This window comes from Salvelinus fontinalis, chromosome 8 (genome assembly GCF_029448725.1).
Source record: "Salvelinus fontinalis isolate EN_2023a chromosome 8, ASM2944872v1, whole genome shotgun sequence".
Lineage (NCBI taxonomy): Eukaryota > Metazoa > Chordata > Actinopteri > Salmoniformes > Salmonidae > Salvelinus > Salvelinus fontinalis.
The window spans coordinates 12,405,742-12,418,508 of record NC_074672.1 but is presented as its reverse complement, the minus strand read 5'-3'; the positions used below and the strand labels follow the sequence as shown (position 1 = coordinate 12,418,508).

Below are 12,767 nucleotides of genomic sequence, written 5' to 3'. Positions count from 1 at the left end.
TCCAGCTATAAAGAACAGCAGTTCCCATAATTCAGCAAAACCCACAACTACTGTGATGCGTGTGTTTTTGTTATTGTTGTAGGTTAGTGGAACAGCTGAGAGCGAAGAGACATCGTTGTGCATCTTTAAAAAACGTTGAATCGTTTTCTGACACGGATGAACTTTGTCTGCCTTTAATCTAAATAGGGACGGCTCAAGTGAACAAGCTGCAGAGCAAACAGACCAGAATAAGGTGAGTCTCAGTCAAATAAACTCTGACGATCTGTATCTGCGTAGAGTTCTCCCTATGCAGAAACTAACACAAAGGAAAACGAGCAAATTGTCCTATTTGGTATAGGTATTTGTTGATGGTGCGTACCTTTTCTTTAAATACATTACACTACGGTGAGATCGCTTAACGGTCCCGATGGTCCTGATTGTTGGCTTTTGCGCAACAAGGGAGTCGCGCACTGGATAGCACACAACGTGGGTTTCTTTTTCCACTGGAGTCTATTATTGCGCACACTGGAGACTGCAGCTGCTAGGCTAGTGGGCCTTGTCTTGACATGAATCTCGTGCAGTGTAATTTGAACATTATTTTTTTGACGTTTAGAGGTATTTTAGTTATATAATAGAATAAGTCGTTTATTACTACAGATTGTATTGTTTGTGGGCTTTTGCTAATTTCTAACAAAATAAACAGAACACGAATTAATGCTCGTGTCAAGTGGACTAACGGCTGCACGTTGTGTGTGTTGTGCTTATTAATGCGTTATACATGGTTTATGAACGTGTTATTACCTCATACACTTTCTCAAGAGTTCTCACTATTCACACTTTTGTAATCTCAGTAATATGGAGCATATGTTAGCCAAATATGTTAGATATAGACCTAATGCGCCATGCAATTGTTTAATACAATGCTCTTAATTTCTGTTAGAGGTTGCATTGTATTACAGGGATTTAGACTGACACCTGTCATCATTTATCCCTGCCAGTACAATAGTGAAAGATATCAAATGTATATTTTGTTGGCTACTGTGTCAAAGCCTGGATACTAGTCCCACGTGGCTGTTGATTTTTAAACAAGAAGTGAACCTTAGGCCTATATGTATGTCGACACGTGATTAGAGTGGTCAGGGAGCGTGTGGTTAGAGTGTGTGGACTAGTATCCGAAAGGTTGCCAGATCGAATCCCTGAACTGACAAGGTAAAAATCTGTCGTTTTGCCCCTGAGCAAGGCAGTTAACCTGCTGTTCCTAGGCCATCATTGAAAATAAGAATTTGTTCTTAACTGACTTGCCAAGTTAAATAAAGGTAAAATAAAAATAGAGTGGTGTACAATAACAACAAGGCAATGTCTGTAATAAATAGTCTCAGTGTTGTTGTCATGTAGTGTGTGAATTAGTGGTCATGTATTATGGGCTTAACTGTCATCTAGATTGTACTAGCCCAGGGGGGTGGGGGTGCCCTTCCCCCATGCTTTTCTGTGCCCTCCATATGGTCACTGAGAGGAGATCATCTTTCACTGAACAAACACTCCCCACACTCTTTCACTCTTTCTCTTTCTCTCAGCAGTTTGTTTCACAGCAGTCACCTCTCACCTACTTCTCCATATGCTCATCTGAACAGGTCCTTGGGCACATTAGTCAAATACTTTAAAATAGTTGAAGTTGTTTGAGGTGTGCTTGATTTAACTTCAAGTGTATCATTTGGTGACTACTCTATTGGTTCTGTTGTACCAAACAACACAATCAAATGTATTTGAAAGTGTTTGAAACACAGGTCTCAAGTTTGCTGTCTACCTGGGATTATTATAGCTGTTGTCAAATGAAATGTTGTAACATACATATTTTTTCTCTGTCACACCTGTATCCCCACAGGTACTCAGCAGTGTTATTGTGTTGCCATGGAGAAGGCTTGGAGGGTGGAGTTTAGGAACGTGGGTAGTAGCTACTTCCCTCAGAGCCGCGTGGAGTGCCACTACAGTATCAGCTCACAACATACCTGGGCCAGCCATGACTGGGTCGGACTCTTCAAGGTATAAGGTTAACCTGATAAATGAGTAAAACCCACCCCGAGGATTGGAAATCAAGTGAAATGCACAACTGTTTTTTAAAATTAATATATTCATATTTTTGTGTTTTTTTTTATGTCTCCCTGTCTCTCTCCCCTTGTCTGACTCTCTCAGGTGGGATGGTTGTCAGTAAAGGACTACCACACCTTTGGTTGGGCCCTGGCCCCAGAAGGCTACCAGGAGGGCACAGATGTCAACTGCTGTGTTAACTTCCAGGGTACTAGTCCCTCACCTTTGAACCCTCCCTCTATTTCATACAAAGTGTGCCAACCCTCCCTCTATTTCATACAAAGTGTGCCAACCCTCCCTCTATTTCATACAAAGTGTGCCAACCCTCCCTCTATTTCATACAAAGTGTGCCTGGTCAACATTCACACTGTTCAGAAAGTAGTGTACACACATTCATTATTCTTATTTTTCATTTAACCTTTATTTAACTGGGCAAGCCAGTTAAGAACAAATTCATATTTACAATGACAGCCCACCAGGGAACAGTGGGTTAACTGACTTGTTCAGGGGCAGAATGACATATGTTTACCTTGTCAGCTCAGGGATTCAAATCCAGCAACCTTTTTGGTTACTGGCCCAATGCTCTAACCACTAGGCTACCTGCCACCCCAAGTTCATTTACTTAACTTGCAGGATCGTCAAATAAAGATAGATATCCACACTCACTAAAAGTGTGAGACCATTCAACAGTCTGCTGGTATCTGTCTTTATTTCAAAACATTCATACTCTGCCAAGGTCTGTAAGGAAACGCTCCAACTTTGGATTGGTCACACAGTAAATTGAATTACTCTGTTGAAGGGTACTATAGGCTCGTGACTGATATTTAAAGCAGAGACAGGACTCAATAAGTTACATAGTGTTACAGAGAGGAGACGATCAGATTGTTTCTCTCTCTCGCTCTCTCTCCCCCTGCTCTCTCCCTCTCTCTCTCGGTTTGAATTTAAATCAGTCTTTGTTCGGCTCTGATTGAATTCCTTTAAGAAGTAGAAGGTTGAGTAATGAGGATGAGAGAGACAATGGTACAAAGACCAGACCAGACTGAATAACCAACCATACATTACGCTAAGGCAGTCAGGACTGAATAGAGAGCACAGAGTGAAAAGCGTCCTTTTAACATTACAGCACAGTAGCTTGCAGACTTTATACTGCGTATAAAGTGTCCTCCGTCCTCTCAGTGACAGTGCTAGCTGAGGTGACTACAGATAGCCACCGAAAGCCAGGCAGAGCAGAGCAGCTGTGTCATTGAGTTGTGTCAGGGAGATGAACAGCTATCATTGACACTGTCATTTATCATCTGTGGTGAGGACTGAGGAGACAGACTATATGCAGAAGCCAGGCGTCTGATGTAGTCTAAGCACATTCAGTATTATGCCCACTTGTCACAGAGGAGGTTGGTTATCTATAGTGTATGCAGGGGTGGAAAAAGTACCCAACAGTCGTACTTGAGTAAAAGTAAAGATACCTTAATTGAAAATGACTCAAGTAAAAGGGAAAGTCACCCAGTAAGATACTACTTGAGTAAAAGTATTTGGTAAAAAAAATATACTGAAGAATCAAAAGTAAAAGTATCAATAATTTCAAATTCCTTATATTAAGCAAACCAGATGGCACAATTTTCTTGTGCAAACGGACTTATTGAGTCCGCTAGATCAGAGGCAGTAGGGATGAACGGGGATGTTCTCTTGTTAAGTGTGTGAATTTGACAATTTTTCTGTCCTGCTAAGCATTCAAAATGTAATGAGTACTTTTGGGTGTCAGGGAAAATGTACATTATTTTCTTAAGTAATGTATTAAAGTAAAAGTTGTAAAAAAAATATAGATAGTAAAGTAAAGTACAGATACCCCAAAAACTACTTATTTTTTTACTTAAGTACTTTACACCACTGTGTACATGTCATCATAACTGAAATCATGGTCATAAATACATTTTTAGCAGTATAAGCATGTATACATCTCGATCAATAATCCATTGACCATTTCACTCTCCCACTCCCTTCCTCCCTCTTGCAGCCTCCTATCTGCCCAAGTCCAGTTCCCAGCAGTACCAGTTTGTGTACGTCGATGGGAAGGGAGAGGTGTGCTCTGCCAGCTCCCAGTTTACCTTCAGCGCCCCTAAGCCTTTGGAGGACCTGGTCACCCTGGAGGAAGGAGCCCACGGAGAGGAGGGGGGGACCGACATGCTTCTGGTCGTACCCAGGGCCGAGCTACTGCAGGTGGGCATAAGGGAGTGCAGGTGCGAGAGAGAGAGTACTGTAGAGGGATGTCCATACCCTCTTTCAGTTATAGAGAGGGTGAATGAACGTTGATGAAATGAATAGGCAGAGGTGAGAATCAATAGTCAATTACAAAGAGACAGAGGATGGAAATGGATCATCTTTTAGGCACTTAATGTTTTCTCTCTCCCTCCAGAGTCGCCTGCAAGAGTGTCTTCGGGAGCGAGCCGAGCTGCTCCATGCACGGGAGGCAGCCGAGAGGATGAAGGAGAGAGAGAGGGAGAAGTACAGGAGGGCAAGAGAGGCGTGGGACAGAGGGTGTGAGGAGCTGGAGAGGAACATCGCGGACCTGAAGGAAGAGCTGCGAGAAAGCAGAGACAGGATGGAAGAGATGGAGAGGAGGCAGGAGGTACAGTAACATTACAAGACAGGATTAATGTCTGTGCCGAGGGGATTTGATCATGTCCAAGTAGCCCCAGTGTCTGGTCATGAGCACTTATCTTTGTAAAAATGCGATTTGACGTAGAACGACAAGATCACAACCCCAGATGTACATTCTCCTGTTATGTTACATGTCAAAACGGGAGCAGTTCATTTACAGATCAAATGTGCTTCAGCATCTACAAAGGAGTCTCAGGATACTGTACATGCTCTGTATAGAATGTAGATTCTCTCTCTCTCCCTCCCCATCACAGGAGGTGGAAGCATCAGGGGAGGCCTTGGCTCAAGAGAAGAGTTCCATACTGACTATGAAAGCAGCCAGCGAACAGCGAATCAGAGAGCTGGAGGATGACATTAAAGCCCTGGCACTGAAGGCTTTGGAACGAGAGACTGAGCTGGAGCGGTCAGAGATGTTCTCTATCTCCCTGGAACTCAACCTCTCTCTTTGATCTCTCTCTTTCTATCCTTTATCTCCCTCAATCCCTCTCTTTGATCTCTCTCTTTCCATCCTCTTATCTCCCTCAATCTCTCTCTTTGTCCATCGGCGTGCCTGTTTTTCTTGCGCTGTTCTCTGGTTAATGCTAACCCCGTCTCTGTGTGTAGGATGAAGGAGAGGGCCAAGAAGCAAGCAGTTCAAAGGAGGGAGGAGGAGAAAGAGAGGAAAGTTCTGCAGGTACTATAATGGCTTGGATTTATTTAGTGCTTTTTCCAGGTGTGTTTCACTACCAACATGAAGCATCCTACCTGGGTGAAGCACAGCAGCCATTTTGGGGCCGAACACTAACCACCCATCATGTCTGATCCCAAACTTCCTCTTCCTACATCCATGTGTCTTCCTCAGCTCAAGCTGGAGCAGACCGAGGGGGAGCTGCGCAGTCTGTCTGCTGAGTTCCAGGGTCTGAGGAGCTCCCTGGCCCAGAGAGACACACACGCCCTACAGCTACGGGACACCATCACCACCCTCACATACAGGCTGAGTATGGCACAGCGGAAAGAGGTGAGGCTGGCACCACCCACAGAGGGCCCGAGGGTAGTTAATAAAAGGATGTAGGGGTTTGAACAAAACACAATGCAACAGGAAAATGGCAGTACCCACTGCGGTCCCTCGTTCTCACCCATCATCGGCTCACCATGCTATTGAGGTTATTTTAGCGACCATGGCAAACTTTGCTGGCTGGAGAAATATGGATGGGCGGTTAGAGAGGGAGTGGCAGGGTTGGTCAAAGACAATGTGACAGGAAAGTTCCAATGTCCCGTGGCCTCACCGGTCATCTGACAAAAACCATGTTATTGTTGCTGAACTATCATCTCCTCTTGTCTTTCCTATCAGGCGGAGAGCGAGGTCGCCCTGGCTGAGATGCGGGGCCTGCGGGAGCGTCTGGGGGCCAGCGAGCGTTGTGCTGAGGGCCTGAAGGGAGAGCTGTGTGCCCTGGTGGCTCAGAGGGACCAGGGCCAGACAGAACTGCACCAGGCCAGGCTCCAGGCGGCACAGCTCACCCTGCAGCTAGCCGACGCCAGCCTGGCCCTGAGGGAGGGCAGAGCACACTGGGCCCTGGAGAGACAGAGCCTGCAGTGCAGCACTGAGGTAATGACAAGGATCATCGTGTGGATGGACTTAATCACATGAATTGGATTACTCAAGTAGTCAAAGCGTTTTACAATGATAGTGACTCTCCATTGAGGTAGGCCAACCTCTACAGAACCCTCACTGACAACTGTACCGCACTAATATACACAACACAGATTTGAACTAGAGATTGCATTACTATGCTGGAAATTATGCTTGTGCAAGGTCTCCTCTTTCTGTTCCACTATATGCGATAGCTGCAACCACTAGGAAAGCCTCACGTCTTCTCGATACAGAATTTCTCAGTATCTCCTGTTGAACTTTGAATTCAAGTTTCAGAATGTCCCAGCAGCATGACTTGTGTTAAACGGTGTGTGTGTCTCCCCCATGGCAGAAGGCCAGAGAGCGTCTGGAGAAGCTAAATGGAGAGACGCAGCGGATAGAGAAGAAGCTTCAGGAGGAGAGGATGGAGAGAGAGAAGGTGGAAGTGGAGCTGGGAAGAGAGAAGGACTGTAACCGGGTAAAAACTAACACCTACTGCACCACAGACCATTGGCTACATGCAAAGCAACATTTCAAGCTATTAATAGATACAAAAAACAAAATCAACTCTCTACACAAGCTCATGGCTCGGCTCAGGATGCTGACATTCCATGTGTCGTGCTATACAGTATTGAAAACCACTCAGCCTTGTTGGTCCTGTATGGCTCAGTTGGTAAAGCATGGCACTTGCAATCCCATGGTTTTGGGGTTCAATTGCCGAGGCCACCCTTACGTAAAATGTATGAACGCATGACTGTAAGTCGCTTTGGATAAAAACGTTAAATGAGACATGTTTTTGTCAACATGCTGGGTCATGTTCGCTCGTCTCTTTAATTGCCTGTGCTGTGCTGCTGGTTAGGCTGTGTATATATAAGTATGTGACTCCTTCTTTTGATGACTTCCCCCTGCAGGTGCAGCTGGGTGAGACATGCAGGGAGCTCCAGGAGCTGAAGGCCAGTCTGAGGGTGGCCCAGAAGGAGAAGGAACAGCTACTGCTGGAGCAACAGGCAAGACCCCCACCTTTGTACCTCCATCTCTTCAACCACCATTCCCCCTCTCCCAGTCTCCACATACAGACACATTTCTAAATCAACTGCAAACCCCTGCCCACTTCGGAGACTTAAGATAGATTTCTATACATGTCAAGAGGTGTAGAGGCCCGGGGTCCATTTGGTGATGAGCCTTAGTTGTCTTGGGATAACACTTGTCTATGTGTAAACGAGTCTCTGACGGCCCTGCTCTGCTCTGTACAGGACCTGATGGAGTACATGGGTCAGGTGGAACAGAGGAGGGAGGCTTTGGCAGAGGCCACGTGGAGCGCTGCGGTGTTCGCCTCCACCAGTGAGTGGAGGAACCCACCTAACACCGTGGAGACACCCTAGCACTGAGAGACATGTACAACAATGCTCATTTGATCTGTGGGCTGTCCCAACAAGATATTCTAGTTCTACACTGACTTGGATCTCAGATTACTTGAACCAATCACGAGATAAGTGGAGACGAGAGCCAGGAGCTTTTCCCAGTCAGGGAGAACTCCTGGCCCTGCTCTGACGATCACTTACCACTGTTGTTTTCTACTCTCTGTGTGTCTGACAGGCCTCCGTGACAGTCCTCTGTCTGACTCTGAGGATGAGAACCCTGAGGCCCTGCAGCCCTCCCGCCAACACTCCAGGCAGCCCCCCCCCTCCTCCCGCCCCCTGGCCCACTACAGCCTGTGTGACCCCCAGGCCCAGCCTGACTCCCTTCTCCCCTCCACCCCCCCTTCCTCCCCCAGAGACATGTCCCGGTCCCTGTCCCGAGGGGGCGTCGTCATCAGCCAGCCCGCTCCCCTGTTGTTGCCCAGGCAGTCGGGCGGAGACACCCTAACACACAGCTCTGAGTCGGTAAGAGACGGTATCAGATGCTCTTACACATGCACGTGCACATGCGCGCGCACACACACACACACACACACACACACACACACACACACACACACACACACACACACACACACACACACACACACACACACACACACACACGACTAATTCTTGTACAATTAGCCAGGCTGTTTCCTTAGCTGATAACATGCAGCTATCTCCAGTGCTTCTGTCTGTGGCTCATTTAACTGTCACCGATAAACTGTATATCTCAGAAAGGCACTTAGAGAGCTGCCTGTGCAGTGGCTTATTTCCCTATTATGGCCTTATTGCTAGGTTATTACATGTGTATGCCTCACCACTCACTTTAACTTTCTCTCTTTCTGTCTTCCCCCCCTCCCTCTCTCTGTGTGTGTGTGTGTGTGTGCAGGAGGAGGAGGGTAACACCGACCAGTGCGGAGGACACAGCTCTGGAGAGGAGACAGCCCTGCTGCTGCCTGAGACCACAGACACAGTCCCCAGGTATCATGCAAGCACACACACACTTGCGTGCCCACACACACACACACACACACACTCCCATGCAGTACATGCACTGCAGCTTCACACACCCACACACAGAGGGCTGTTTTTTATGATGACAGGCTGAGTATGGCTCTCAGAGATTGACGTTTTGAATATCGGGTCGTAAAAGAAGTTGAGTGTGGAGGGGAGAAGAAAGGGAGCGTGTACGACGGAGGCAGCGTGAGGGAGGGAAGAGGGCAGTGAGGGAGAAGGAGGGGAGAGATGGGAGGACAAGGGGACAGGTAAGTTGACAGCTGGCTATAGCAATGATTTAGCTACAGGCTAGTACTGGAGTCACAGGCCAATTTTCAGCATCATTAAAGCACTCTCTCTCTCACTCTTTCACTCTCTATTTCTCCCTCCCTCCTTCTCGTATGTGTTCCTTTTCTACAGTTCTGCTGTACCGTGACTCCACTACAAATGTAATTGGGACGATAAAGGTCTTGATTGATTATTGATTTTGATTGATCGTTCACACCCTTTCTTTTCTTCGTTGTTCCCTCTCCTCCAGTGACCTGGCTAATACCTCTCAGTGGTAGAGAGCGGAGATACAGGACCAAGTCAACAACATCACTGTCAGTGTGTTCTTTACTTTTAATTCAGTATTCAGCGCACAAGCACACACACACACACTACAACTCACCTCTCCTCTGACAAACGATGTTAATATGCAATTTGCTTCTACATTTTCTATGAACTTCTTCTTTGATGTGTGACTTCTAGGCTGTTCTGCTGCACCTGTACATAACATGGTCCTAAGAATGACATAATGCCTGTCATAACAGGTCGTGACAGCTCAAATCATAGTTACGACCTCTCGTGTCCGTTCTAAAGCGTGAAACGTTTAACATTTAAGTCTTAGTTAGATGTTTAATAGTTCATGTTCCATAGCAGGGTTATTTCAGTTGCAGGAGGAGTGATGTTGGGAGCTTTATGACCGGTGTTATGTCATTTTTATGATGCCGTTATTATGAGGCATCATGACAGCCACTGTAATTAAGATATTTTGAGTGAATGTATCTGTCTCCTTTTAAAGTCTAAGAGTTGATTTGAACACTTCCGTCGCCGCGACAACTTTAAACACTACTGTAATAATAGTCATTAAAACGTACTTAGACTTTGTTCGAAGAATCATTGTAAAGTACAGATACATATAATGTTTTTCCTCCTTATATTCAAACCTGAGATGTTATATTATAAGCATTTTCTGTTATTCATTATTAGACATTTAAATTCTTGCTTCATTAGAGGTGTTGTAGTACTAGTTGAAAGGACACTCAGAGATAGAGATGTGTCCAAAATGGGGAAGAACTGTTGAAAACACTTCTGAAAAGGGTGGAAGTTTGAGTTGAGTGGGAGGGCAATCAGGTTGAATGTTGACTGGAAGAGACATTTCTGAAAGGTGGTTGCTACTAATTAGGGCAAGAGGAATGACATTTTGATGTTCTCTCATGTTTTATTGTTGCACAATATATTTTACTTCCAATATTCTATCCTCCGCAACATAAAGCTTTTGCTCCTGCATGCTGGTAGCTGTAGAGCCACTGCAATACATTTACATTTAAGTCATTTAGCAGACGCTCTTATCCAGAGCGACTCACAAGTACATACATTCATACTTTTTTTTGTACTGGCCCCCCGTGGGAATCGAACCCACAACCCTGGCGTTGCAAGCGCCATGCTCTACCAACTGAGCCACACGGGGCCCAATACTTTCATACATGATACCAGATTTCAATCGTAAAGCAGTGTGTTGTTTTAAAGCAAGAATAATATGTCTTTAGAAGTCCCAGAAGATCATTAGTAATGCACTAGATTCACTGTACGTGGTATACAGAAAGTATCTGCTTCAGAGAGAAGAAGCCATTCTAAATTTGTACCTAAAAGAACAAATTGGTAAACGAAGGAATTTCATCATAACATAATCTAATTTATGGATACTGACGTTGCAGTACTTGTTGGGGGTGTTGTTCTTATAGCTCATGGAAGACTGGCCTGGAATAGATTACTACTGGGTCAATAAATACATTTTTCATGATTTTCTACCAATACTCAGCTTGTTATATCGTAATGAAATTATATCCAGTTTTAGTTTAAGCTACAGAGTTGATATGTGTAATAAGAAGAAAATACTAAAGCTAGGGTTTAAAAGCTTGCTAATGAAGAATAATGCACCAGGGACAACTTTGCTTGTTCGACATGTAATTGGCTGCACTTGCACCTGTTATTTTGCTACAGGAGATGTTTTTGGGAACGAAACGTTGATTTTCATTTCACACAGTGATGCTCGTCATTAATCCTGTCTATGTTACGTCGTCTATCTATCATTATCATAATCATTACCACCGTGTGTTGTATTTCCTCTTTTTTTCATACTCATTTCTTTTTCTTTCCCCGATTTTCTGTCTGAAGGTCAATTTAACTGTATTATCTATCACGACTGTGTGGTAAGGTTTGAAGAGTTAGTCCAAAGGGTAGAGGTATTGGTGCCACTATATAGGACAACAGTTTGTTCACACATGGGTTGTAGCCATAGTGAAAGTATGTAATGTATAACTCAGTCCGTTATAATAAACAACTTTGTCAGCGTTGATGGACATCCTTGCTCAATTGAAGGCTGTGCTTCAATGGGTTTTGGAGTACCTTTGTCTCTACACCTGTTGAGCTATACCGGTAGTGTAGTTTAGTACTACAAATCTGTTTGCTACCCTGGGTGGGTGATTTTGACATCCTGGTATGTGCACCAAAAGTTCCGTAGCACTGAGATCTATGGTTTTGTAGTCGTCTAGATTTCTGTGGGAAGTTCTATGTCTATGTCTACTGTGAGCTACGTGGGTGTATAGTGTAACTTCTATTCAGGACAGCTACCTACTCTCATTGCAATAAGGCTCCAGTGGTTTTCTGGTGTGTATGTTTGTTTGTTTAGGTCATCTTACTTATATAAAAAAAGAAGTTGTTATTGGTAATACTATATACTGTCTGTTCGTGTGGGTGGGTTTCTGTAATAAAATAAACATGTATGTGTATCAATTGTGTGTGATGTGTCTGTCTTTTGATGAAAGATAAATGTTTTTTCCAAAAATTCTGCCGCTTCCTTCGGGGCGTGACATTTCTGATGCTAATTTGCTAGTTACACGTGTCTCATCTTTCCTTCTGCATTCTGTTCTTACCCTCCTGCTCCTCTTTACCTGCAGTTCTCTCTCCTTCCACCCCTCCCTCGCTTCCCCCCCATCACTCCACTCCCCCCATTTCAAGTCTAGGGTGACGGTAGCTAATTATAAAATCAATGATGCCAGGCTGGCTGGTTTACGGCCTGCTCTAAAACCTTAACTGGGAAATCACTGGTGGATTAATGCCTCCCTCACTCTTTATCGCTTTTAATTAGAAATGTAAAAGATATGAAGAGCCAGAGGCTAGAACACATCTCCTATAAGATAGGGCCAAATGGTACCCTATTCCCTATGTAGTGCACTACTTTTGACCAGGCCTCTGTAGGGAATGGAGTGCAATTTGGGACGTACCCCCACATCTCCTATATGACCTCTGCCAACCTAGCCTGTCGGCCTCTTTTTTCTTTTCCTCTGCTCTCCCCTTTCTTGTTAATTTCTTTTCCCCCATTGTATCCCCCACATTCCTTCTAGCAGACCCTCCTCAGTCTGGTATATGGTACCTTCGTTTGTTGAAGAGCTGCTTGCCAACTCTTAGTGTTGTCCTCTAACCAAATCAGTTCACTCCTAGCAGCAAAGGGCTCTGGCCCCCTCCCCTCCTCTTCCCCATCCCTCCTCCTCTCTCTCGATCTTTCTCCCGGTCTGTCTGTTAAATTTATGATCTCTACATCTTCAAATGTTTCTCACCTTCCCCTAACCTTCCCTCCTCACTTTTTCCCCCTTTTGATTGCTCCCTACCCACTCTGCATCCGCTGCGTGTGTAATGTAACGAAAGGATGCCGATCATGTCCCCATCTCCTTCCCCCGGGCTAGCCGTGATAGGCTACAGTCTTTCCCATAATCACC

The 12,767-nt window shown here is 45.0% G+C and overlaps 1 protein-coding gene and 1 non-coding gene across 2 annotated transcripts; one reads left to right on the top strand and one right to left on the bottom strand.

Annotated features, from left to right (window-relative positions):
* The first annotated feature begins 19 nt into the window (after positions 1 to 19).
* On the top strand, positions 20 to 11,784 carry LOC129860574 (calcium-binding and coiled-coil domain-containing protein 1-like). The gene is made up of 15 exons (XM_055931094.1): positions 20 to 232; positions 1,862 to 2,019; positions 2,170 to 2,272; positions 4,076 to 4,278; positions 4,475 to 4,687; positions 4,974 to 5,122; positions 5,323 to 5,392; positions 5,561 to 5,716; positions 6,050 to 6,304; positions 6,681 to 6,806; positions 7,240 to 7,335; positions 7,582 to 7,669; positions 7,925 to 8,211; positions 8,621 to 8,712; positions 9,266 to 11,784. The coding sequence occupies exons 2-15, from the start codon at positions 1,888 to 1,890 to the stop codon at positions 9,291 to 9,293; spliced, it is 1,998 nt and encodes a 665-aa protein (XP_055787069.1). The 5' UTR covers positions 20 to 232; positions 1,862 to 1,887; the 3' UTR covers positions 9,294 to 11,784.
* trnaa-ugc (transfer RNA alanine (anticodon UGC)) lies at positions 10,386 to 10,461 on the bottom strand. Its single transcript has one exon. It is a non-coding gene; the product is annotated as a tRNA-Ala (tRNA).
* Positions 11,785 to 12,767: the final 983 nt, after the last annotated feature.